Source organism: Haliaeetus leucocephalus, unplaced genomic scaffold, assembly GCF_000737465.1.
Source record: "Haliaeetus leucocephalus isolate CR32 unplaced genomic scaffold, Haliaeetus_leucocephalus-4.0 Scaffold656, whole genome shotgun sequence".
NCBI lineage: Eukaryota > Metazoa > Chordata > Aves > Accipitriformes > Accipitridae > Haliaeetus > Haliaeetus leucocephalus.
Window position 1 is genome coordinate 1,768,941 of NW_010973092.1, and position 27,446 is coordinate 1,796,386.

General features: G+C 40.1%; 1 protein-coding gene and 1 long non-coding RNA gene across 8 annotated transcripts in view; one reads left to right on the plus strand and one right to left on the minus strand.

Moving 5' to 3' along the window:
• Positions 1-606: 606 nt before the first annotated feature.
• On the minus strand, positions 607-11,603 carry LOC104838835. The gene is made up of 3 exons (XR_775107.1): positions 11,239-11,603; positions 9,372-9,457; positions 607-1,275 (listed from the first exon to the last, which is right to left on the minus strand). It is a non-coding gene; the product is annotated as an uncharacterized LOC104838835 (long non-coding RNA).
• AFF4 (AF4/FMR2 family, member 4) overlaps positions 2,379-27,446 on the plus strand; it is a 54,835-nt gene continuing 29,767 nt past the window's right edge. For 3 of the 7 annotated variants that reach the window (XM_010578809.1, XM_010578813.1, XM_010578814.1), the window contains exons 1-5: positions 2,568-2,588; positions 19,414-19,540; positions 21,561-22,352; positions 23,723-23,767; positions 24,726-24,812. In XM_010578809.1, the coding sequence (XP_010577111.1) occupies positions 19,418-19,540; positions 21,561-22,352; positions 23,723-23,767; positions 24,726-24,812 (1,047 nt within the window). In that variant the 5' untranslated portion in view covers positions 2,568-2,588; positions 19,414-19,417. Of the gene's footprint in view, positions 2,589-15,243; positions 15,507-19,413; positions 19,541-21,560; positions 22,353-23,722; positions 23,768-24,725; positions 24,813-27,446 lie in introns of those variants that run through there. The other 4 variants (XR_775106.1, XM_010578811.1, XM_010578812.1 and 1 more) reach the window with 4 other exon arrangements.

The following is a 27,446-nucleotide window of genomic DNA, read 5'->3' on the forward strand; positions in this document are numbered from 1 at the left end:
CTGTGGTCCCGGACGGTTGGGATGGCCCCGTTCCACGGCGCATCTCTCCCCGTTTCAAAACCGCGAGACCGCCGTGTTTCCCCGCACACGGACACGGGCGAGTGACACACCGAGAGGAGTTACCCACCCGGCGGGAGCGGCGGTGGGTGTCTGGGCCGGGCACCGCTCCCCCGCCGCGTCCCTCACCCCGGAGAGCAAAACCGGGGTGACCCCCGTGGGGAAGAGGCGTCCGGGACGGTTCCCGGTGCTAATGGGGCCGATGCGTTCCCCTCTCTTAGCTGATGGGTTTAATCCTTTTCCAGTAATTGACGTCAGGGCTTTGTTCCTTCCCCTTTGCTCTGTGCGTTTGAGGCCCTGAGCCGCTCCGGGGATGGAGCTGGCAGGGCTGGGTGCTGCTGGGTGCTGCGGTGGTCGTAGGAAATGGCTTCGGGTAGGTGCTGCGGAAGGTCGGGAGAAGGGAGAGTCTCGGGGTTACTGACACGCAGTCGCATCCTCCTCGTGAGCGACTAGGTGGTTGTTACGTAAAAGCATCATCCCTGATGAGGGTTGCGTTGTACTTCGTAATCAGAAGGGCGATCGCTTAACGTTTCTTGAGCTTGGGCTGAGAAGTGCTTTTTTTCTTTCTTTTTTTTTTTCTTTTTTTTTCCCGATGAACAAAACGAAGCAAGAGAGCGTCGAGACCTGTAATACAGATATTAATGCTTTCAGTTGCTGTGTCTTTCATTCACTTCTTGAAATGGGAAAGTGGTTAACTTTGGTTTGGGGGAAAACTGAGAGTGCTTACGCCCGTATCTCAAATACAGCCCAAAAAGATGATGTTCTAAATGAAGAGAGAGCTGTGCTTTGCAGGTGTGGGCCCCTCTATTTCACAAGCCCGTTTCCTCGGCTTATTACGGTCTTGTTTGAACATTTACTTACGAAGACTCTTGACGGTTTTAAATGTTCACATGTTTCCACTGATGTCAGTCAGACCTCCCACTTGCCTCTGTGTGAGCTGAACAAGGCACTTACTCAGCATCAGTAGTGTTTGAAATTAACTTGTTCTGCCCAAGTCTGTGCTTTTATTTGTCACCTTCTTGCCAGCTCCCTTCTAGTTACTGAACTTCTCCTCATGGGTGTATTTCTCGTTCCTTACATTTCTTTAAAACTTCTGAATACTCCTCTGAAGTCACTGGAATGGAGCGCTTTGCAGCCCAGGGGCGTTATTGCGAAATAGGGTCTAGTCAAGCGCTTTGGAGGAGTGGTTGTAGGCACGATTTGTCATTTCGTTATCTCCTGTAATGAGAGAAACATTATTAAACTCACAGCGCTACTGTTGTGTCGTCTGCCTCAGCAAGGTGTGACATAGACAGCCTTAGTCACATAGGTACTGTATATAGGTGTTATACTGGAGTTTGACGATGGCTCGTAATGGTAATCGTGCAGTTCTTGTTGGTCAATAACAAGAAAAAAAATTTTACCCTTTGTTGTTATTAATATCTTGGCTTTATTAATGTATGAATATTGATTTTTATGACTTCCTAACTGCTGCACGATGTATTTGCAGCTTTGAGCCAGAGCAAGCTCTCCCCTGTTGAACAGTTTTAACAATCATGAAAGAAAACAGTAAACTTCAACTCTAGTCTCAAAAACGATTTCTGGTCCTTAATATTTTCTTTAAACATCTCTGCACTTCTCATTTTATGACTTTTCTCCTATGTCTCAAACACTGAGAGAACGAGACTGAGCCCCTGTGCAAGAGGCTAGGTTTTGTGCAAGAAGGCACACAGCAACCAAAAAAAAAAAAAAGTAGTTCATATTTGTGTGTTTTGCATTCTTCCCAGTTATAATGATCTGAACATGATAAAGCATGATGAAACTTCAGTGAAATATTACTTGGATTTCTAGGTTGTCTTTTTAATAAGCCGGAATATACAAATGCTTTGCGTGATTATGACCCAACTATTTAACAAGAAGATGCCACATATTTTTATCTGTAAATGCCATATACTTTGCGTTGTTCAGGTTTTGTAGGTAAATAGTTGCAGCAGAAACCTGCCCTGACTTTACAGTTAGTAGATAATAAGTTGGCACATACACATTAGTTCCTTCTTTCTTTTCTAGCTCACAGCTGCTGGCAAGGATGTTCTGCTGCACTTTTTTCCACTGTGGTTGCTCCTGGATGTCGGATGTGACTAAAGACATACAGGACTTGTGCGTTACTGACTGACAGAGCAGTTCACAGCATGTTTTGAAGCACTCTGACCAAGTGGTGAAACTGCTGTCCCCCCACCTGTATTTTCAGTGCTTGTGAGAGTTGCCATAACAGCTCATATTTGCTTCTGATGCCTCTCTTCCTTTCCTTCCTGCTCATCCTCTTGCTTTCTGAGTTTTTTTAATTGTTACTACTCTTACTCTTCGCTCTAGATCAACAGAAATCTACGATGTTGAGGGTAGAAATATTAACCACTGATAGCTGTGTCTGAGGCTGAATCTTGAGAGTTGAGATATGAAATGAGCACCGGTCCTATAGGCAGATTTTGCCTTTGCTGCGCATATGGAAAGAGTATGAGCATCCTTCAAGAGGCCGCCTCTACCAGCAGCAATGCGTACATAGAGCTGGGAGGAAAGTTAGTCGCACAGTGTCGTATTTGGGGTCTACCTGTCAGAGGATGTAAGAATAGTCTTGAGATTTTAGTGACTCTGAGGTTTCTTTTCTGCCGCAGTAATTGTTCTCGGCTGCATAATTTCAGATTGTTACTCACATGTGGTTTGTTCTACAGGCATATTTCCTTTCTCTCATTACTATAGTCTCACAGTTACCTTCAACAGAGGCTAAGAAATAACTGAACTCGAGTTCACCTGCCTTCCTTGTCATTCAATTTTAATGTCTGTCTTGGAGTTTGTATCAAGAAAGAAGGGACGGTGATGTCATCTTCACTAAGCAGTGAGAAAAGAACGCCTCAAATTGTGGGGAGATGGAGGGGCCATAGGATGAAGAGGGACTGTCTGGAAATGAGTCAGGAAACTTTAACAGATTACATTTGGATAGAGGAGACTTAGATGTATGTAAAATATATTGCTAGCAGTTTTAAAATAAGAAAATAAGAAATCGGGTTCATAGAACTGTAAAACTTGCCTGGCAATTATTTTTCTCTTGCAGGATTTTTCCTTCTCTGCAGTTACTAATGACTAACAAGATGCTTTCCAGCTTGTGAAATGATAGGGGTTCTGTCACTGCTTAGGAAATAAAACTGCACAGGCTCATGCTCCTTCCTGTCATAAAGCTTTTCTCGTAAGTTTAGTCAGCCTGAATTTTTGAAGTAGTACTGTTCTCTTGCTGTATATTTTTCTCCTGTGGGAATCTGGTTTTATTCTCCTTTTGGATACTTGAACTAGATGTACATATTCCTGTTGAATTGAGATTTCCCATTTCGAATAATTGTATTGGTACCCTCTGAAATGAAAATCTGATGTTGCCTATGACTTTTGTAAAGGTGCCTAGCACAGCACATAGCTGCAGCGTAGCACGGCTTGCTTCCTTGTCTGGTTCTGTGCCAGCTTCGTACGTGCCGTCCAAAATTCCATTTTCCCTGTAGCTGTGATATTGTTTGCCTCATGCGCTCGTGTCTAATTTGGTGTCTGCCATCTCCCCAGGCTCTGTAATTCTTACTACCTTCCAAGTTTTTTTCTCCAACTTTGTGTGTCAAATCTGTCTTCTCCGTAACGTAGTGAACTTATTTTCTCCCCAAGTGCATTAGCTTGTAGTTCTTCAAGTTGTCATGTCTCTGTCTCTTGTTCTTTCTTGATTCGTTAATTCTCACTGATGAATTAAAACCCGGTTTATTAACTGGCAGTAGCACCAAGTACCAACAGGAAAAAAAGAAAAAAAAAAATCTCCTTGTGCTCGGTACTGTACAAACATTGAATAAGAGAAGTTCTTTCCCTGAAGTCTTGAACTAATTTTCTTCTGTTAACAGCTCATTAAGAGAAGTTTTCCTGCACTTCTTTCTATTGAGCTATGGTACCCAGTCCCAAGAATACGTCACTGGACAGCTCATAGCCCCCTTTTATTGATCTCTCTTTTTTTACGTTCATCTTAGTTTTTATTCATGTCATAACATTTATTGATAATTTACTTGAGTGTGTTGCTTTCCATGTTTTATAATTAAACAAATATAGAGTGTACTTTTAGTAATACTGTAATCCTGTAGTGATCACATTTTTCAGGAGAGACTGTTTTATCATTCCAAATCTCTCCCTGTGGATAGATGTACTCCTCTGCAGCCTCACGGCAGTTTCTTGTTATATATTCCCATTGCTACATTGGGGGTGTGAAGACTAGATGTAGTAGACAACAGGCCAGAATAATGGTGTGGTTCTCTTCAATGTTAGCACTGTGATTATTTTCCTGCAAAGGATTGATGTTTCTTCCCCCATTATCTGCAGTTTCTAAGATTAGCGTTAAGATCCTTGTCTTTTGGACTGGACTTGAAACTTCCCTTAGTTTTTAAGTTTAGTGGCTTATTTGTGGAGGGGGAGAAGCAAACCCTGGAAATGTGTGTGCCCCTCCTGAAGCTCTCAGGGGTGACTGCTGGGCTTGGGAAAAGGGTCTGAGAATGTGTTGAACCAAAGTGGATCCCTAAACTTAGTGCTTTTAAAATTCTGTAACTTTTACTGTATACAGTTTTAAAATGAGAAGGCACCTAGGTTTTGATATGCTGTAACTTTGTAATCTCCTGGAAACAGAGCTGAGCGCTTGGTGTCTCACTATAGTTGCATCAGACATCATTTTATTTACATATATTTTCCAATTTTAAGGAAAGAATATTAGTATGTTTAATTTTTAGAACCAAACATTGGGAAAATAATGTTTCTAACCAGTGACCAGTTAAAAAGGACTCTTCAGACAGGAAAAATTGTTTAAACTTGTCCTTAGCTCAGATCCTAAGATTTCGTCAGGGTAAATTACTCCATATTAGATACTTTCCTCAACAGTTTTGCTTCCTGCTGAAATTTCACACCACTGCACAGTCTCTCTTTCCTACTTTCTCACTGAAGTGTACCAGGTACATGTGAATCTTTACTTCAAGAGTTGAATGGTGATCTGCGATCAGGCAGCGATGGGAGAAATGGAAGTGTGTTTCAAATACAGAAACCAAATAAATATGAGGAGAACAGAGCAGGTGCTTTGTTGCTCTTCTGGCTGCGTATAGCGTGTAGATACTGAGGTAGTAGGCATCTACCCATAGATAGACACGCACTCATAGATAAATGTGCAACCACCCTGAAGCCATATAAGGCAATGTTAGTGTAACTGGTCCTCCAGCATCAGAAAATCTGGAAACAAGCTGTGATAGCTTTATTTACCCTAGCAGGCAGTTACATTCAGTGCGTTTTCCCCTCTTGCGCTTTAGGGCTGTGTAGAGCAGTCAGAAACGTAAACGCACTTTCCTTAGTGTGGTCCTGTTGCAAGTGTCTGTTTTTAAATGAATATTTAATATTTATATTGGTTGTCTGCAATATTGTTATATAAATTATGCTTCAAAATACTAAAAGTGTATGTCACCATCTATGCTAACGTTACTATAAAAGCTCAATTTAGCTGATGATAATTGTACACCTTTGTGCATTCGCATGTATTTTTTTTTTGTTTCTGCATTTAATTTAATTTCCAAAAGACGTTAAAGAGATTTCAGTGATGGAAGTGCTTAAATGGTTTTAATCAGGCTTTGATGTGCACAAATCATTAAAGTGAGTAGGATGAGGAGATAAGAGTCCACAATTCTCTTTGTATAGTTTGGCTGCAGAGCAACTAATGGAGTATTTTCCTATAGGGGAGGGTAAAAGCAAACCAAAAAAGCCACATCAAAATGGGAATTTAGTTTTTGTGTGATGTTACGTATTTTGTGGGCAGAGGAGTAACCAGTATTTCTGGAAAAAAAAAATCAGAAATCTGCCAATTTCATTTTCTAACGTTTCATTACTATTAGCATAAGCATTTCCTTATTTAAAGATAATTTAAAAATTGCTTGGTGAAAGTCCAAATCTGAAAAATTGAGCCATTAAGATGAAGATTTCAGAAAAACTGAATATAGAGAAACGGGTTAAAGGACTTAATGGAGGAACACATTGTAAATTTAATTTAGTGAGTTGTACTGTATTTTTGCTTAAATAAGACTAGTAACATAATGGAAATTGCTGTGATTGAAAAGTGCTTGATTTTACAATAATTTCTTAATACTATTTTGTTCTTTTAACTGCAAGTGCCGTGAAGTGTAACGATGGGCCAAGGTGAGGTAAAATGGACTGTTATTTCTCCTATATCATGACTTTTTTTGATGTGCTGGGTGGTCCTGTATGGAAAAGAGCTTACTGATAATTTTGTGTGTTTGAAGTAGGTTTTTGTATATTTGGGTGGGTAGGGGGCTGCTGGTGGTAGGCTTTTCTGTTTGTTTGTTTGGGATTTACCATTAAACCTTCCAGTTTGAGTGTGGTTTGTACGTCAGTGACCTGTGCTGGTATGTAGCTACTGCAATTCACGCTGGCTGTAGGTGGAAGGCAGTATGGCCACTGTACCTGCTTGATATATTGTTTTAAATTGACTGGTGAAGTTTGGGAACTATTTAATTTTGTCCTCGTGATGCTGATAGAATAAATTAGCATCATGTTAAACCGATCTGACACGGTGAAAACTATGGTGTAGATAGCCTTTAAAAGATAAAGGGTGAAAAGGTTTTTTTCCTGGAGCAATGATTACTTCTGCTGAAATACCTGCACCAATTATATTTAACGAGGAAAAAAAATGTTTGTACTGTGACACATTCTTAGCCAATAATTACCAGAAATATGTTTTACTAGGAGAGAGTTTTAACAAGTAGTCTTCAGCTTAAATTTGTTAATCACTAATAAACTCCTAAAAACCGACTTTTTTTTGCCTCTGGTTTTTTTCTCCAGTTTTCTCTTTTTTAAGAAAAAAATTACATTTTTTTTATGGCCACATGAAGCATGATCCATGCTGAATTGACATTTAAAGATGTTTTCACAGTGCCCTCTTCATGCACCTAATTGGCCCGAAGAGCTTGTGTTGATTTTTTGTTTGTTTGTTTGGGGGTTTTTGGGGGGTAAGTCCAATTGCCGTTCGCTCTGCTGATGCAGAGGAGCAGTGCAGTGTGCGTGGGGGTGGGGGCATGGGCAGGGAGAGGGGAGCACCAGCGTGGCACTCCTGCTTGCTCTTCACGGCACACGCCAGCATGTATTTAGTCAGAGGAATGTTAAAGTACGTTCAGTCATGATTTACTGACAGGCTCAAAAACTAAAGATGGTAAAAAATGGGTGTGGTTTAATCTTTGTTTCTATTGAAGAGGAATACAAAATTTGGATCTCATTGGCTGGTATAATGGGGTGATTTCTTGCTAGCGGGAGTGTACTTTGTATTTATAGAATTTATTTTAATCCATTATACAACTTAGTATTTTTTTAATTATTATGTGTAAGTAAATAGTGAATCATACCTTAAAAAAATTAATCTTAGCTTGTCCTTAGTAGAATTCAGTTAGTTCAACCAAAAACAAGGAGTTGCCATCCGTGCCAGGTGCCTAAGAAAGGCAACAAAACTGCTTAATTGAAGCTAGTTTGTCCACTACATCCCTGGAAGCTTTAGCATTGAGAAGCATTTCTTGCCATGTAATTCCTGTAGCACTTGAAAGCAGTTTTATCTGTTAACAGAGACATTATCAGATTTAAGCTTTGTAACAAACTGATGCCCTGGAAGTGTCTGTATAAACTGAACTGGTCTATTGCATTAAGTGTTTTGAAATTCAACTGAATTTTGACAAGACTTTTGCAAGGTTGCTGGTGTTTTTCTTTAAATTCATATGACAGAAAGCTTAACTCCCTTCTCTAGTGGCAAGGTTCACCGAGTCTTGCTGACTTTAAATTATATATGTAATGATTCTATGTTTTGCACTTTCATGTCTGTCAAGTCTTTTAGTTTACAGTTAAAAATACGTTAGGAACAGCAGTTCAAAACCAGCTTGCACAACGCCTTTACTAGTTTATCAAATGCAGAAGTTAAGTTTTTGGTCTGGGTTGACCAAAAACTGTTTACGTATCTTCCGCGGAAGATACTTCGTAATGAGTATTATTCATAATTATCATATCTCTGGTGCAACTGCGCAGCCCTCGGATGGGAGCGGGTTGCACGCGAGTGGTGCTGGTGCTCTGCGGGGACGACCGCGAAGGCACCGTTTGATTCCCGGCTGTCCTGCCTGGGACACAGGGACCCTGGGAACAGGGAGCAGCGCAAGTTCTCTCCGGGATGTCTCTTTTTGATGCTTAAATCTGATAGACCTGTGAACAGCATGACTTTTGTTTTAAGGCCACATCCAGAAAAGTGAGAAAAAGCTGTAAGAACTTTGAGGGGAAAAAAACCCCCAACTTAACGTCATTAGGGGAAAAAAGGTAACGTCACTTTATTAAAAGGGTTCGTATAGCTAAATTAATGTTTATCAACTGTTTCCTGAAGCAGTTGATACTATACTAAATGTCTTGGTACTCAGTGGCTGCTGAAATTTTAATGTTTTTCTCAGTCTGCTTATGGGGATTATAAAATACAGGTGGCATTTAATAAGTAGGATGAAAGGTTAAAACTTCCCAACTTTTTTAACTAGTGTTTGTTTGGAAGCACTGCACATCAAAGCTGTGGCTTTCCTGCTGAATTTCAGCTTACCTCTGTAGATAGTTCTGGTCCCTTCCTCTCGCTTGAAATTTTTTTTTGCTTTGTCTGCAAATCTTAAATACTCCTCTTCTCTAGTGGGTTTTCCAAAGTTTAACTAATATGCACTCTCATCATCTTAGTGTACTTAAATTGAAAAAGGAGGTTTTAAGTTATCAGAAAGTATCCCAGGTCTCAGAGCTGTAATGTCATTCATGTATTGATAGCAGTTTTTAGACAGGTGGCAAATGGTAATGAATTTGATGAACATTTTGCATACAAGTTAGGGTTGAAAACTGGGAATTGGAGTTAAAGTTCTTATTCTCTCTTTTCTGGTGTGCAAAATTGTGGATTTTAAGAAGTCTATGAACCCTTCCAGTTCTCAAAATGCAAAGCAATCCTGGAAATACCGTAACTGCTAATGGGGACTGTTGGTTCTATGTGAGTTCAAGCTGTCACTTTTGAAAAGATACTTCCATGCTGACATGCATGAACTCGGTTGGCTTTTTGATGCTTCCCCTCCACCCCCTTAGGTTGTTCTGGTAACAGTGTGGAAACATTCGCTTTGTTATGCTACTCAGTCGTTCTGTAGCATACCTCGAGAGTTTTCCCATGTTTCTGAAGAGAGTTAAATTATAAAATGGTGAAGTTTCTTAACACCGGCTACTCTGCTCACCTGCTCTCCAGCATCCTCTTGGTCTTGTTTCATCAGTCATAACCACGCTGCTCATCAGCTGTTGCAGACAAAGTCCACCTATGACGCTGTGATGCAAAAAACATAGGCAGTAATTTAATGAGACTTTGGTGGATTTGGGGGGGGGGGGGGTTTGTTAGATTTTGTTGTTGTTGTTTTGTTTTAAACAGGTTGCTTATTCCTGCTCTCTAATGCTGATATGACTCTTTTGGGGACCATGGAGCGTTTGAACTTAACTGTGTTCAAAAATAACCCTGCTCCCAAAATACCTATTTTGAACCTGCACAGATTTCCCTAATTCAGCTTAACCAGCTCCAATAAATGGCTGTGTCAGCACAACGAGGAGAGTGGTGCGGGCAGGAGCACGACACGGGGTGGGAACTGCTTTGGGCGTCTGCCCTGGACCAGGGACTAGGAACCACACCCGTACTGTGCTCTCAAATTTTAAAAATTACCTTTTGCTTTAAGTACCAAGTAGACCTGGGTGCATAATGTATTAATAGCTCCAAAATATTCTATTACTGCTGCTTGTGTTGTGAAGATGCATTGAATAAAAGGTGTGTTTAGCAAATAAGCTGTGCTTGAAAGAGCAAGGGGAAGAGGCAGAGATGCTATCAGTATTTATACAGCACTGTCATGTGGAAGAGGCCTTACTACTGTGAGCAGTTACAGAAGACCTAAGTGGTTTATACAGTGCCAGAATTTATTATCTCAGACCTTGATGTTCATTTTAGTATGTTATGCAGTAGAATGTGTGAACCTTGGTTACAATAGGAATTCCAAGATAAATGTCTTGTGAGACAGTGCAAGCAGATGATCTTTCAATAAGGCTGGAGGAAATGGCAGTTAAACCTGGGTAGTGTATGTCATAAACTTTTTCTCTCCTTGCTTTTTCTGTAGTTCTGTTAAGATGGGAGAAGTATGTGAACCTTGAAATGAATGTGATTTTTCCCTTATGCCTTTTCACTCTTAGTTTAGATGGCACCTCATTAAACAGTTGTCTACTGTTTCAAATCTTATACAGAGCATATTTATCAGAGAATTTCTGTGATGTGAATCCTTTCTTAATTCTACTGCCGTAGAGTTCATAACACTCAAATGTAATGATATCTTTTATGAAAGTAAATTAATGTGAGGAAGTCAGAACTATAATAGCCAGATTAATGTTGGATGTCTGAATAACTATTGCTTAATAAAATTTAAACACCAATTGTCTTGGCTTCAAAGTTGAAACAGAAGAACATGTAGGCACAGGAATTTGGTTATTAAGTTTCTGCCCAATTAAACTGCAGAATATTGTTGGGAAACAGTATTAGAATATGTTTTGGTTAGCCTGTGTGGACATGAAAAGATTGCATGTAAAAAATTTTGTGTTCATGATGCTCCATCTTTGCACTGTGCAAATTATAGAATCTACCAGCGATGGAGAATTTAAAGGATGAGGAGAATGTCATTGAGTGCGAGATTGAATTGGGCTGAAGTTTGTCGAGTTGAGATTTGCATGAGAAACAAAATTGTGTTCCCGGTGGATGGCAAAGCTCTGCTGAGTTCAGTCTGCTCTGTAGTACTTTTGGTTTTCTTATTTTCTGAACTGTGGGATGTCAGGACTTGAGCTTCAGATGATGTTAAAAAGAATGTCATTGCCTTGGTTAAGAAAGCCCATATCACTGAAAGTAGTTTTGGTATTGCAAGATGAAGCAAATAGAAATGCAAAAAACTTGGGAAGGTGTCGCAGATGAGTGTTTCAAAGAATTTGATCAGCGGTTTATGTCTAAAAAATTATATGTGCGCAATCAATCCTTTATATCGCTTAGGATTACGAAGTTTAGCATGCTGATTGATCACTTACCTTCCATCCAGGCATCTGGTGTTAGTTCGCTCCGAAGTTCGAGCCCTCGGGTTTCCCGAAACAGACTTTCAGGCATCGAATCTCATAAAAATAAATAATTTAATAGAGCGGTACAGCAGCAGAGTCGGCTCTAGTTGGATGTCTCCGAGGAGGGACCAACCCGAACAAAGAAATCCCTGGGCAATTAAACCTCTACAGACTAATCACCCGCCCCTCACGCGCTCTTCACGAGCCTTCCACGCGCCCTTTGGTCCAATAGTGATCCCGGCCTGGGATCCTCCGACTCCTTATTGGACTCCCGCACCGTCTCCAGACAGGCCGTTCGTTATCTTGTCGAGTTGCAGCTGCTGTTGACGATGGTGGCCTTGAAGCCTCCTTATCTCCCGATTTACGCTGGCGCTGGAGGCCCCTGTTTTGACTAAGCGGGTACACGTTCAGTAAATCTAAGTGAAAGTTTACAGCTTGCGGCCTAAGGCTTCGGCAAATCGAGCTACTCGCAGCGAGTCAGTAAAGCTAAGCAAACAGCATCCTAAATCACAGAATATTACAACTTTAAGTGATTCGTTCCATTTAAAACTTACTTACTTGAGCTAAACGACTAATATCTCTTAACGTCGAGAGGCATCCCTGCTCAAGGGGAGAGTTTCATGGCGTGCAGTCCAGTTGCCGTCCAGGGAGAACTCAAATCGGGCTCATCCAACCATCTGTTGTTGGTAAAAGATCTCGTTGCTGGAGATCGCCACCATGCAGCCGCACTGCCTAGCCAGGAGAGCTCCAAGCAGGCCATCACATTTACGGGATAAAGCGGTTGGCTCGTAGACAAATTGCTTCCAGTGGGAGAGGTACGCACCAGGCCCCTCGTACCCACCACCTTCCCTGTGCCGCTCTGCTCCTTGGTGGGTTTGCTAGAGGAGTTCTTGGCCCGGCTACGGCTCAGGCCTTTACCTCCTGTGGAGCTGGTACCAAAATACTGCTGGTTTGGTTAAAGGGGGTCGAGCGCATCCGTCAGAGAAGGCAAAGCTGAAATTCTGCTTCGCTTAGCAGCAGAAATGAGCTTTACTTCTGGCTCAGGCTCGGTTATTGATAACAAGAGTACGTTGAGGCTCCTCTGTCTTACCTGACTCGGAGTCCTGACTTGGCGTTGTGGTAGGTGCAGAAAACGACCATTTCAGTAGGTGATGGCTTTGCTGTATCACAGCATTCAATCTTAGAGATATTCTTTGAGAGTCAGTAACACCACTGTTGGGCCGTTGCTCCGTGGGGTCTGTGCCATCTGCCGGTGCGGTTCCTTTGTGGCAGGTGGAGGGACAGTCGATGGAGGAATGATGAACCTTCCTCTGCTGTGTGCGTCCCCCGAGAGAGGAGGAGAGAGCAGGGAGTTGTGCTGTCACTTCCTAGGCTTCCCTATTTCTCTGCTGTTTCTGAAGAGACAGGACAAAAAGGAGGGACTGAAGGTGATGTCCCGTGAGCAGCTCTGCTCTCTGTGAAGAAAAAGAGCTGGGAACTTTGTTTCTGTGTAAGGTTAATCAGGGGAAGGGAGGAACCAGACATTTTCATTACTGTGTAATACTTTTGCACAAAAATACGACTTTTTAAAGAACGGGTAGGTTTGGATCTTTTAAGATCCCTTGAGTAAATTACATCAAACCAGTCTTGCAAATTCTTCCTGGATGTAAAAATTTTAAGCTATTTTAGGAGTATATTTTAGAAGTGGACTTAAACCTGGCTTTTAAATGAGCTGTATTGCAACTGCTAAAGTTAGGAATTTCCTAAAATCCAGTTGCTGGGTGTTAACTTTTACATTAGTCCAGATGCAGTCCTTGCTTCTGTGTGCTGAATCTCATGTATATAATATACCCATTTCTCATCTGAACTTGTTTAATGAAACGTTATACTTACAGACCCTCTTTAGTTCTGAAGGATCCCCAAGTCCTTTTCCAGTAGTTAGTGTTGAGTTACAAATGATCACTATAATTCTTTCATCCATCATTGCAGTGTGGTGGCTTCTCAAGTAGAAGATGCTGGCTGGCTAATACTTGGGTAACTCAATACAGTTTTGAGGGATGAAGGGGGAATCTGGCACATAAAACTAAAGAGCAGGATGTAATTACTTGCAATGTCATTTAACTGAGACACTGGAATTAACAACATGCTCTTACAAAAATTACTGTGAAATTTTTCTCGACTAACGGTGGTGAAGGATTTGTGCTTATTTGTCTGAGAAGCAGCAGCAAGTCCAGGCACATCGTGCTTTCTTGGGGATTTCTGCGGTGTTTTGGAGATGAGCAAGAAGAAGTGCCTACAGCAAACTGCTAGCTCTGCCCTCCCTGGTAGTTCTCATGAAACATTAACCTGACCTAGTCCAAATTTTTTTCTTTTTTTTTTTTTTTTTTAAAAGGTCTCCCACCCTCACAATATGTACAAAGGTGTTCACATCCAGCTCTTACAGTACTTTATGATCTCCCTGTTAAATGTGCAGAAGGAATCCCTGACATGAAGGGTGTGGGGTAGAAACATTTGTGTTAATATTATAGAAAGGAGACATTTGTGTTTATATTAATGGAATCACTGGTTTGTATCGTATTACCAATGCAGTTGTATTTGCATTGTATTACCAATAGCTCAGACCTTCTAATGAAACCTTGGAAAGAGGGATAGCTCTCTTCTGGAGACGGAGCTATGTGAAAGTTCATTCTCATCAAAATATCTAAATGAGATTATGGCTCAAGCTTTCTTATGCTCACGTATGCAGTCTTACTGTGTGAGTGTGCCTAACAGCAAGTTGATTTAAACTGAGTTATAATTTAAGAATACTGCTGGTATAACCAACCTTTTCTTTGGTGGAGTAGATACCATTTGCAGTTGGACCCACCCCAGGCTAAATACCCCTCCCTTGGCACAGAATACCACTGCGGTATTAACCAGAGCTGATGGAAGACTGCAGCCTTTATGTCAAAAGGTGCGAGGGAGAGAAATAAAACAGAATATTTGTCCTTTTGAAAAGTTGTTTTTTCCTGTTTCTTGACACATGAATATTATTTGAATTCTCTGTAAACTCTTTTTCTTAGTTTTGTTCCCAATTCCAGTGTTATAAAACTCTATGAAGATGACTTTGATTGTAGTACTTCCATATTTGCAACATTGTGATTATCCTCTAAAATACTCTTTGTACTTTGTTGTGCAAAGCTGTATCATTTTAGTAGGAAATGATTTATTTTTTTCTGTGTGTTTTTTTTCTTTACCGTAACATAGAAAGCTAGAAGTTAAGATTACACATTCACTTTTATGTAGTAAGTATAGTAAGTAAGTATTAAATAGTTCTTGGTGACACCAGAGCATGTTCCTGTTCTGTGTGTTGGTGGGTTTGTGTTAATTTTGTTGTTGCAGGGCAGTTATTTTTTAATTTCTTCCTCTTTTAACAGTTCTTATGTCAATGCATTTGTATTAAAAGCTGACAGAGTAGTGTTTGGGATTGTGTACTTGATTTTAGTGACAGGACTAGTAGCTATGCCATACTTGACGCATGAGTTGGGAGAAGCATGCCATGCTGACTCCTTAGATACTTCTTGCTATTCATGGTACAAGTAAGAAAAATACTTGAAATAGGTAACGGGTGTCTTTGGGAGGGAGTTGGATGCAGTGTTAAGGCAGTTTCTGGTATTTTTAAATGCCTTCTGAAAACATATCATTCCTTATTACAAGCAGGATTGCCAGCTTTTTTTTCCTCCTTTTTTTTTTAAATAAAAAAAAATTCATTTGAGTTGTCTGTGCTTCACGCAGCTGGGTGTGCCCTGCATGAAGTGCTAGATACTGTGTGTTCTGTCTGAAGGCTGTTTATCGTTCATGGCCAAATGTTGTCAAACAAAATTTGTGTTTCATCACAGCCAATTAACCGGCACTGGATAAATGAACTGTTTGATTTCTCTTGCTTATGAAACCAATTGAGATAGAAAAAAGCCCTTGAGTTAAATGAGGATGTCCTGAAGGAAGTCAAGGTGTTGTAAACATGCTTTGAAGATCCACTAATGCCTGCCTGAAAAGCAGTGGGTTTGGATCACTTTTTGGCGGGTTGCATGTAGAGGGTTCCTCAGGCAGAACTTCACCTTTGATGGTTTTGCCTTGCGGTGCCTGGGAAGACGGAGCGATGCTGCTGCTGGTGAGGGTGCTGGTGAACTTGGACAAGGACAGGCTCTTGGATGCCTGTTGCGGTTCACGAGGGGTGAGAAGTAGGCTGTTAGTCCTATGCCTGTACCCAGGGATTGGCCAAGGTCCTCTTTCCTTTAACAGCGTTGCCAGTAAAGCTTTGGCAATGTGGGTGTGTTGGATTGTGGGTTTTTTTGTTGGTTTTTTTTTTTTGTAAACTGAAAGTGTGGTACAAAAGTCCCATCCCTGGGATCTGTCCCCCTGCCCCTGAGCTGAGGGAGCGGGAAGTGGGAAGCAGGAGAAGGCTGCAGCCAGTGGGCAGGGCAGTGGCAACGCTGCAATTTCATAACGCGAGTTATAAAGTCCATGATGGTGATTGCTTGAGTGAACCCTAGCCAAAGCCATGCCCTTTTTCGATTAAGGATGCACAGAAATACCAGACAGGATTTAGTAAGATGTTGGAATGAGAAATGAAAATTGTGTTTCTGGTACGGATGATTTGAATGACACTCGACTAGTTCATGTGCTCCTTACATCTAGATCAGCGGTTAACAGTGGTTAAAGACTACACACAAGTTAATTTTGTATCAGAAGTTCCTGTGAACTTCCTGCTGAATTTCCTTCCTCCTTTCTTCATATTGAGCTGGAGAAGAGGTGTGAGATTTGAAGAGAGTCAGTTGTGTAGTGAAATCACATACTAAACAGACTGTGCAGAGTACAGCGTGGCTAACTGTGCACAAATAATGACTCAAACCATATAGAATTAGACTTCCTAAAAATGGAAATACTATGCTGTGCTTTAGGCCCATTTTCAAATTTCTTTTAATTTTTGAACTTTCTTTCTCCAGATGTGGAAATTAAGGTGACTTTGGTCCTTGCGTTAGTGGGGGGCATTAGTTTTGTCTCTCTTAGCCTGGCTCTGTTCCTCCTAGCTGTTCTCACTTTTGCTCAGGCCTCCCGGGAAGAAGAAAAGGGAAATTATAGCAGGATCCATTTGACAGCAGCGGCTACAAATCAAAAAGTTCTTCGTCTTGCTCTTCCAGGCCTGGTGTGCAGGGAGGGAGGAGCAGCGATGCTGTCCTCTTGCCCAGAGGGTGGGGTAGGGGTGGCAGGAGCTCAGCTGCACCAAGCCGCTCCGGGCTCTTTTATCTTGTGGGAAAAGGTTTAAATCTGGGATGCAGGTGTGGACGTGGGAGAGGGAGCAGTGGTTCTGCCTCCGTGCAGCTCTGATGTGTCTGCAGCAGTGGTGGGAGTGGTGGTGGTGTGGCAGAGCTCCTTCCTACCAGTCGGCATCAAAACTGGGAGACAACGGGGCTTGTCGTGCCAGCCTGAGATGGGGCCGATGTCCACTCCGACTTGGGCAAAAAAACTGAGGACCAGCAAATAGTACATAACTTCAACCACAGTAGTAAATTTTAGATAGTGGATTTCAAAGGTTTGTTATAATTAGGAGTGGTCTGAAAACTTAGTTTTGCAGTTTTCTCTATGCTGAATTTAATTACTAGCAGTGTTGATTTAGTAGGCAAGCCTTAGTCTTCTGCTTTTCAAAGGACCTCTACTGCTTACATTTCCTGAACAGAGGCAAATTTATCTTCTGTTACGTTTCATGGCTGTGGAAGATACGAATTTGACTGGGAAATTGTGTGAAGTACAGAGTTAAGGAAGCCCCGCTAACTTCGTTTATTTACACATTTAGTGCTAGTGTGATTTTAATAGCTTAGTACACGTTGTAGGCACTTAAAATATCTCTATACAGAGATTTAGAAGATCAGATACAAACAAGTCTAACTTGAATCACATTTGAACTATTGACTTTAATACAAAATTTAAAAGAATTAAAAAAAAAAAAACTAAACCAAATCCCCATACAGTCAAAATGACTACCCATGACGATGTTTATCCTTTACTATACTACAAAAGACTGGGGAGGAGTGGTAAAAAGTGTAATTAGCTGGTATATTTCTGATGAGTAATTTTACATTGACCTGGCAGGTATAGCCAGATCAGCTGTAGTTTTGCTCGAACTCTGATCTCAAGTGGATCTTTGCTATAATGTTCCTTTCATGTGATAGTGTTGGTACAAATGTTGGGTTTTTTTCCTTAGTCCCAAGAGTTATAGTAAATGTTGATACAGTTTTGAAAGGTGATGCTTGTCTCTGTAAAAACTAGTAAAGGTCTTTGTTAATATTTAATTCTGTATTTGTTAAATGTAGCTGTAAAATTCTTAGTTAAGATTATAATCTTCTAAATGTGTAGCTGTATATAATTCACAATCTTGGTGTATTGATGTGAATGAACTGCTCAAAGATAGAGTACTCCTATTCCTTGCCTCACGTTTTGCCTTTAACAGTAAAATGGCTTAGATTCGAACTGTTCCAGTTGGCTTTAACTGATCAGTATCTGTAATTAAATCTGATATTTGTCTCTGCTTGAATCCTACATGTATAAGAAATGGGGCTGCATTCTGAAGAATAAGGTTTTTAAGCCTCAAACTTGTTTTAAAAGTTTGCCATTAATACCGAAATGATCCAGGTAGTTTGCTTGCCACGTTCCAGTGTACAGGTCCCTCTCTCAGCAGCCAGCCTTGATGTTCACTTGCAGTTACATGAGGTCAGCTGATTATAGGATAACTGGAGAAAAGAATGATTTTTCACATATAATTTAAAAGTTATGGTATTCATAGGCTTGATATTGGCATCGAGTTGCATTATGCTAATACTTTTACCTTGTTTACAATGCAGGGAAATGCAACAAACCTGTCGCCTTAAAAAGCATCAAAGATTTAAACTTACAGTGTAGGTTTATTCTGGTTTTGGCATCCTCTTAGATTTCACTATATTCAGAGTAGTAGACAAAATGAAGCCAAATGAGGCTAAAATGTTATTAAGGTGAAAAGACTAACATTTTAAAAACTGATAGGTTGAAGTCATCTTGTTTAGAATGGAATAGCTGGTTTTGCATAGCTTTCAAAGTAATGCTGTAGCAAATAATTTTTTTTTTTTTAAATAATCAGGCAGCTGTCTTAAAAACATGAAATAATGATCTTCTAAGCAGATGACATTTTCATTTTAGACTGCAAATTATGTGGAAGAACATCTATTTATTTCCTGGAAGCACCTACCATACTTTTTGCACATCAGTAAGGCACATTTATAGATCTCTTGATATGAAGGGTAGCACATGTTAAAAGAGTTAGTTCCACCTTATCTATCATCTTATTTTGTTTACTCCTTTAAGTCGCAGTGCTTTATCAAGCTTGAAGGGAATTTTTTCCAACTTTTTTTTTCATGTTGCAACAATTTGACCTATTTCTGTTAACTAAGCAGCAAGACCAAACTGCAAATTAAAATTTGTAAGATGGGGGATTGGCAGTTTTTTAATCTGCATTTTTGCAGTAGGAGAACACTGTATGTTTTAAAGCAAAAGGTGCAATATTGCCAGAACTTCACTGAAATTACTGCTTTGAGTAGAAATGTCTTTTGGGAGTCAGGGAGGAAGGGAGACCTGGAAACAACATCAAAGCTTGAGGTTAGAATATGTGGGAGAATGGGTGCCAATAAAGGTATGTCAGCAGCAAAAATAAACCCAAAACCAGTAGAAGTCAGGCACTGAATGAGTGGGGGGGATAAGGGAGTAAAATTGCAGAACATTTGGGGGATGTGGAGGAGAAAAAGTATTTTGGAAATGAATGGGAGATGTACAGCGTGGGTTGAAATAGCTAAATGATTCAAGCAGGTGAAATGGTTTGACATAGTTACTTGCCTGAGGACTTTGTGGATTTTTTCATTTTTTTTTATTACTGCAGAAACTTTCCCTGTTAGAAACAGAAGGTAGCTGTAGACTGTGGGTTACAGCTCTTCAAAGTGTGAGGTGTCTTAAATTGGGCAAACATCTTTTCAGTTTTGAGGAGCTGTGGTCAGTAGGGGCTTCGTAACTGAGATCATTCTTTTGGCAAAACAGGTACAGGAGCTGTGTGCACTTGCATCCCTCCTCATTTCCTTCTGTGATCAGAAATTTTTTTTTTGTTCATAGCAACATGAACCGTGAAGACCGGAATGTGCTGCGTATGAAAGAAAGGGAAAGGCGAAATCAAGAAATTCAACAGGGTGAAGAAGCCTTTCCACCTAATTCTCCTCTCTTTGCTGAACCGTACAAAGTTGTGAGTTTATGCAGTTCTTACAAATGCAGTTTTTATAGCAGAAGTCATATGCAAATTCATATTTTAAATTTCTTTTTATCTGCATTCTTTTTAAATCCACAGCTCTTATGCTAACCAAGTATTTGAGCAGGGCTTGAAAATAAGGATGGACAGTTACTAACCAGCTCTACTGGCAGATTTATAATAATGCTTATTACTATAAGGGGATATATAATCCTTTATATATTAAGGGAGGGGCTGCTTTGCAGGGAGTGAGAAAAGGGGTAATAAAATCATGAAGTTTTTTGGCTTTCTTCTGCTTTTGCTACAGTGACTTGAAACAACTAAACTGTCCATTGTGTCATGCTGTCCTGGTTTTGGCTGGGATAGAGTTAATTTTCTTCCTAGTAGCTGGAATAGTGTTGTGTTTTGGATTCAGTATGAGAATAACGCTGATAACACACTGATGTTTTCAGTTGTTGCTAAGCAGTGCTTATACTAAGTCAAGGACTCTTCAGCTTCTCATGCCCAGCCAGCAAGAAGGCTGGAGGGGCACAAGAAACTGGGAGGGGGCACAAGAAATTGGGAGGGGATACATCCAGGACAGCTGACCCAAACTGGCCAAAAGGGGTATTCCATACCATGCCACGTCATGCCCAGTGTGTAAACTGGGGGAAGTTGGCCAGGAGGGGCAGATCGCTGCTTGGGGACTAACTGCACATCGGTCGGCGAGTGGTGAGCAATTGCATTGTGCGTCACTTGTTTTATATATTCTAATTCTTTTATTATTAGTATTGTCATTTTATTATTCTTATAATTATTACTATTTTCTTCCTTTTCTGTCCTATTAAACTGTCTTTATCTCAACCCATGAATTTTACCTTTTTGTTTGTTTGGGGGTTTTTTTAATGCTCCCCCTATCCCACTGCGGGGGCAGGGGGAGTGAGCGAGCGGCTGCATGGTGCTTAGCTGCTGGCACATACCAAATTGCCTTTTTTGGGTGCTTTAGCCTGTTGCTAAACTTTCTAACCTTCAATCAGTGTAATCCAGACCTGGGTAAGTTCAGAAAGAGAATGTTTAAATAGGAGGTTAATTTTAAATGCTGAAATGCTTGATATGATAGAATTATCAGTTTTAACTAGTATGCCAATTATTTGTATCTGATTTTTTAGTTTGTTTTAGTCTCGTACAGCTTTAAACCTGTGCTAGGTTTCCATGTAGATTTGCTGAACAGAACTGGAAAAAATAGCCTAATTTTGGGAGAGCTAAGAAAGTACAATTTAAGGTTTTCATTATGTAGCTCAAAGCTCGCTTTGAAAGCAAACCCATTCCCTTATCACAATTTCAGCTGGTTTGCAAGAAGTAAAACATTGTGACTGAAAACAGTCCTCCTGCAGGAGGAAAGTTGAGAGATGGTGGGTTTTTTTTTTTTTATTCCTGTCCTCCCATCCCTCTACTGGGCTTGATAACCAAATCTCACATGTATGAAGTTAACTAAAGCTGCTTGGGATGCATGAGTAATGGTACAGTATACCTGATTGGAAAACAAACTGGTTATGTAAGAACAAACCTTTTCTTATATATAATCTTGTTGGCAAAAAGAATTATGCTGGCATAAATACCAATTAAAAATTACATGCAGTGGGAAGGTTAAGCTGATTTTATTTTACTGTTAATTAAAACTTTTTAGGACTATTACATTCTGTATTAGAGAAATAGTCTTTAAAGGTGAGAGTCTTTAAGGTGACAGTAGGCATCTACAATTTTTAAACTTGCATCCAACTCACCAATGCATTATTTGAAGCACTGATTAGTGCTGTTTCAGCTGTTCCTGCTGCTGAAATACATCTTTTCCTTATGCTTTAGGGGTTAAATTACTGCTTTAAGAACTAAAATTGGGAATTGGAAACAGTGGCAAAAAAGACATGGATGTTAGCCACGATCTTAGCCCTGAAATTCAGAACTGCAGTAGTTGTCAAGTCAATTAGCTGAAAGTGAAGTTGTGATTTTTAAAGCCTTATTTTTCAAATTATTTTCACAGACCAGCAAAGAAGACAAATTGTCTAGTCGTATTCAGAGCATGCTTGGTAATTATGATGAAATGAAGGATCTTATAGGAGATAGATCGCTACAAAAGCTTGTTGGAATTCCCAAACCAACCGTACCATCAACACCAGATGAAAAATCAAACCAAAGTTTCTTTGGTGATCAGAGACATAATACCAGCTCACATCAGAGCAGCAAATGGACTCCTGTAGGACCAGCACCTAGCACTTCCTCGCAATCTCAGAAACGGTCCTCAGGTTTACAGAGCGGACATAGTAGTCAGCGTGGCAGTGGCAATAACACTAGCAGTAGTGGCCAGAGGCATGACCGTGACTCATACAGTAGCAGCAGCAGCCGCAAAAAAAGCCAACATGGGTCCGAACACTCCAAACCCCGTTCTTCCAGTCCTGGAAAACCATCTGCTGTTTCTTCATTGAGCTCCAGCCATTCGAGATCTCATGGAAATGATCACCACAGCAAAGAACATCAACGTTCAAAATCTCCCCGGGATCCTGATGCCAACTGGGACTCTCCCTCCCGTGTACCCTCGTTTTCAAGTGGACAACACTCTAATCAGTCTTTTCCACCTTCACTAATGTCCAAGTCCAGTTCAATGTTACAGAAACCCACTGCGTACGTAAGGCCAATGGATGGACAGGAATCCATGGAACCAAAGTTATCTTCTGAACACTACAGTAGTCAGACTCATGGCAGCAGCGTGAATGAGTTGAAGCCTAGCAGCAAAGCACATCTAACCAAGCTGAAAATACCTTCTCAACCACTAGATGTAAGTTGCTGTCTGTTTCCTGGCTCCTTAAATATAAGTCCCTTTGGGCTGGGATTTTCCAGCTTGTTTAAAATCCCAATCTACATAACCGAAATTTAGTTTTTAGTAAACACTGTGTTTTTTTGTTACACAAAGCATCTTAAACTTACGCAGTGAAGACCTGTATTTCAGATGGGGAATGTACAAAAGTAGTTATTTTTTATCTTCTGCTTCTTCCATGTGGATACTGTGATCTTCTTTAAATAAAGGCTGAGACATTCAGATAGGCTAACTTAACCCAGAGAGACTAATTTTCATAGAGTATTTCTGTAGTCAGAAGTTAGTGAAGTAGTAGGATATTCACAAATATTTTGACAAGCTATACATACATTGTCATTACTGGGGGCCATGTTGTCTTAGACGAGTGATACCATCTGCATATATCACACTTTCTTTTGAAGTGTGTAGCAATTACTGGATGTGATTATTATACCTTCACCTGGGGAAAATAAGCTAACCCTAAAGCACACCAAATTGAACAGGGTTCAGAACTTTTATCAGGTATGCTGGATACAAAATACTATTGGGTTAACAGCTTTTTAGTAGTTTGGTAAATCTTGAATGGTTAAGGCACAGACTCTGACTACAGCTCCCTTACAAGGAGAGTGCCTTTCTTAATAATAAAATGTCATTACATTTCCTATTTAATTGCTTGAATTGTCGTAGCTAGAGAAAAGCATTTGTTCCTGGGATTTCAATGAATAGCAAAATAAGATCCAGGGCACAGGTAAGGGAATTCGAAAATAAATTATTTTCTCATTTGTGAAGACTTGACATGCTGATGCAGTGAATCGTATAGTAGCTTTGCTTCCTTTCTGCTTGTAGCGGTCAGGAATGGAGAAGATTAATAGTTCCATAATTATTGCTGTTTCTGGATTCATGCTTAATGTATGTTTTATTTCATAATGCAGTTTGTCATTACTGTGCATTCACAGTCATGCATTTGAATTCAGATATTATCCAGTGGCTTCTTCCAGGAAATGATTGAAAGCTATGATTCTCTTTCCTTTCTCTCTAGAAGTTTTTAATATCACTGACTGCCTATGATCACTTTAACTGTCAAGTGAAAAGTAAGAGATTATTGTTGCAGTTTTATAGATCTCATGTATTTGCTTTTCATAACTGGATGTGACTCATACCATAAAAATATGGATCTATCTGATATTAAAATTAATGTTGATTAAAAGAATTAGCAAGGTCTGTTTGTATCTATATCGAGTCCATGTGAATCATGATAAGGACTGAAGTTTATTTTTAACTGTTTCTAGCCCCCGGGATCTTTTAAGGAAAATTTGCTGTAGGAGACGTTAATCTTGAGTTTTGATTTGTAGGCATCAGCATCTGGTGATGTGAGCTGCGTGGATGAAATTCTAAAAGTAAGTTCTCTGTGCTTTTGTTCATAACCTGTTGAAAATACAAACATTACTAAGGAGGTGGAAAGTACTCTGCAGTTGCTTAGTGTCTTCTAAATTGACTTGGCTGCAAGTTATTACAGGAGGGCTCTTCAATTACTCCTCCAGCACAGGTAGACCAGGGAAAACTGGAAGCAGAGCTGGGCACTGGGCGTTGCTGGGTGTGCACATCATCTCCTGGATATCCTCACTGCATTGCTGTTCTAGGCCCCCTCCCTGTTAACCTAACCAGAATTACCCTTTTCTTCCACCAAAATACAGTCCTCACATTCTGATATCTTTTTAGATTATAGTAATTTTTTTGCTATCCCACAGCAGAACTTTCCCTTCTCTTCTACCTAGGTTATTTTCTCAAGTCTTTTTACCTGATGTGATCCCCTGGTCATATGTCTACTAAGACAAAAGAATCCTCAGATTCCCCTTGAGCATTTCCATGGCTTACCATTTGCTCTGACCTTCAGTACTCCATCATCCTTGGAGATGCTCTGAGAGAATGCAAAGCACTTTCTTTCCAGCTTCAGGCATTTGATTTTCCCCTTTTTTCCTTGAACTTCATAGGCTTCCCTTTCCTAGGATTCTTCTTTCTACCCCTGTATCCTACATGTGCTCTTCACAGGCTGAAATGATCAGACTCTGACTTCTACTTCAGTTTATGTTCAGGCCAACCAATTCTATTGATTTATGCCTTTCTGCTTGTTACTATGTCTTAACTATCTGTTCTCATGGGTAACAATTTAAGATTTAGGTTTCAGTGCAAAATCTTTGTTACACATTTGGGAAATTAAGATTTGAATATAAAGCTTAGCGAAGTGTGGACAGTGAACTGAAAACTGAGAGACAGGGTTACCATTTGAATAAGACTGTAACTTGAAATCTTTGCTTTAATTTTGTTAATAGCTTTCCTTTTTTGTTCTGGTTGTAGGAGATGACCCATTCTTGGCCTCCTCCACTGACTGCTATTCATACACCATGTAAAACTGAACCATCAAAATTTCCTTTTCCAACAAAGGTCAGTGCTGTAGTCAAATACTGAGTGCTGTTGAAGGAGTAACTCCTATTAAAGATCAGGATTTTGGAACTCTTTTAAATTCAATTCTGTGTAGTTCTGGGATTGTTTCAGTATCTATCTTGCTTCACAAAAACATTTGTCAGCAGTAGCCTTACAAAGAATGTCATCATTTTTCCTCTGGTTTACCCACACACTGCAGTCTGCAAAGATGTCTATAATATAACTTTCCTTTTACTTTTTAATTTTTGTTTCATAAACTCAAACCTTCTTCAGGATACTTCTGAAGCTTGAAAATGCCATTGAACCTTTTTCCCCTGTTAGGGAAATGCTTTGCACCATTTTGTGTAGAACCAAGCAAATGTTGTGTTTACCTCCATCTAGCAAAGTCATGGAGGCTGGCTGGTAAATGCTAAGAAATTTAATATACTTTTCTGCATAAACTGAATTTTTCTGATAATTTTGAAGTCCATTAATAGTTCTATTAGATCTTACATTTTCAATTACAAAAAAATTAAATCAGTTTTAAAGTCAGATGTTTTGCTAAAGAAATATTCAGATCACTTGTTCTGAAAGATCCTCTTCCTAACCTCCCATGTACTTAATAACTACTGAAGTGTTTAAGCTATTAATTCTAAAGAAAAATCAGTCACTCTTTGCTGCTGTTGACAGCCCAGGGCACGTTTCCAGGAGACCTGCTTGAACTGACACCTCTGAGGAAGGAGTTCTCTTGCTCTCAGCTGCTTGCTCCGTCCCCCGAGGCTGGATCTGGCAGCCCCAGCTGCAGGGTTTTAAGGCAAACTGACACTGGTGATTGTTTGCCTTGAAATACAGCTCTGCAATCTCAAGATCTTGGAAGCTGATGGGTAGGCAGGGTGGAGATAGGCAGGGTAGATAGCTGTGGGTAGCAACTTCAGCAAGTACAGTTCAGCTTGCGATAGCTGACTCATTCAAGAATTCATGTTTTGTTTCCTGTATCTACTGATTACCAGTAAAAGATTTAACTTGACAATATAATTTTTCTCCAGACTCAACATACCTCTGAAATGGATTGGGGTACTCCACCCCTAATCTGGCATAACTTCAGAGTGAAGAAATTGTTCTGTTAGTCTTGTAAAAGTTACCTTCATAATAATTAAGACTACACTTTTTCTGACCAGACTGCTGTTCTAGAGCACCGCTTGCTGCTATCAATTTCCTGTTTGATCCAAATTGCTCCCCAAAACAGAACAGTTCAGTGAAGTATTTTGAGATTTTCTCACTGAAGTCCCTAATCTGTCTAAACTGATTGTCTTATGTGAGTGCTTTGACATCACCTTCTTTTGGCCAAAGGTTCCAGGTCCCATGTTGTAAGTGCACATCCACAAAACTCCCACAGGCTGGTGTGAAGTTAAATGGTTAGGGTTCTCATACTGGCTAAATATCCCAGAGCTATGGGCAGTCCTATTTTCATCGCCCTCTGCGTTGCGTGTTCCTGTCTCTCTGAGTCTTGCTTGCTTCTCTCCAGTGAGCTAAAAATGCAGAATATACTATATGGTTCTCAGCTTTACTTTTGAAGGCATATCTAGAAATAAATCTTGTTGTCTGTTTTCTTAACATTAGATCAATATTAATCTTGCATATATTACTTTTAGTCAAGGTTTATTTGCTGTGTTATATAAAACTGTGAACTTGGAAATAGTTCTTACCTTTTATTGTAAAGAAAGAAATTCCACACCTTTCCTCATCAACAAAGGTACTTACTCCGCTGCTTTGAATACTTATCCCTGAACCTTTGGGGAGATGTTTTCCCTTCACACACTTTTGAGCACACTTGATTGTGGCATTGCTAGAACCACTTGTTTCTGTGTTGCTCTGATATTTGACTCAATTTGGGAAGAAAGGAAGTGTGCAGAGATATAGGTGTCTCTGTGACGCAGAGAGAAACTACGTAAGATTGCAGTCTTGTTGATGTTTGAAAAAAAAGGTAGCTTGTGGTATTTTGAACCTATCAACCTGGATTGTGTTTCTTCACTCAGTTTGCAAAAAATTCCATTTATGGCTGCTCTGAGTCTTTTGACTTTTTGCCAGCTTTTTTATTTTGTGGCTGCACATCTTAGCCATGGAACTTTGTCAAATTCTCTCTCTGCATCCAAAGCCTATAATTTCCTCTGCCTTCGCCCCTCTGTCGTTCTTGGCAGCAGGTTCTTCGCAGAATTCCAGCAAGTTAGTGAGCCACAGGCTTGTGCAGTCTGGACCCAGAGCAGAATTCAGAAAGCAAAACAAAACAGTGGTTTACTTTAATCAAGCAGTACTGTTCGAGGAAAGCTTGTTCTCTTTAATACTGTGCTCAATTTATTTATACGTAATATGCTGCAGTGCTTCACAGCATTCCTCTTGTGTGCAGAAGTTTGGTATGTTTTGCCTGCACACATAAAATTAAGCTTCCTTTGATGGACGTGTCAGTTTTATTTGTAAGACTGTTGGGATAAGATGATTTTCCCTATGTGTAGACAGTGAGTAGCTTGAAGGGACACAAACTCCTGACCCAGGGGCCTCTCTATGTTACTATAAATATATCTAATAATTACCAGGAAGTCTTTGAATCAGATGATAAAACTTCATGAAAATAGGTCAGGGAAGGTTTTATGAATGCTG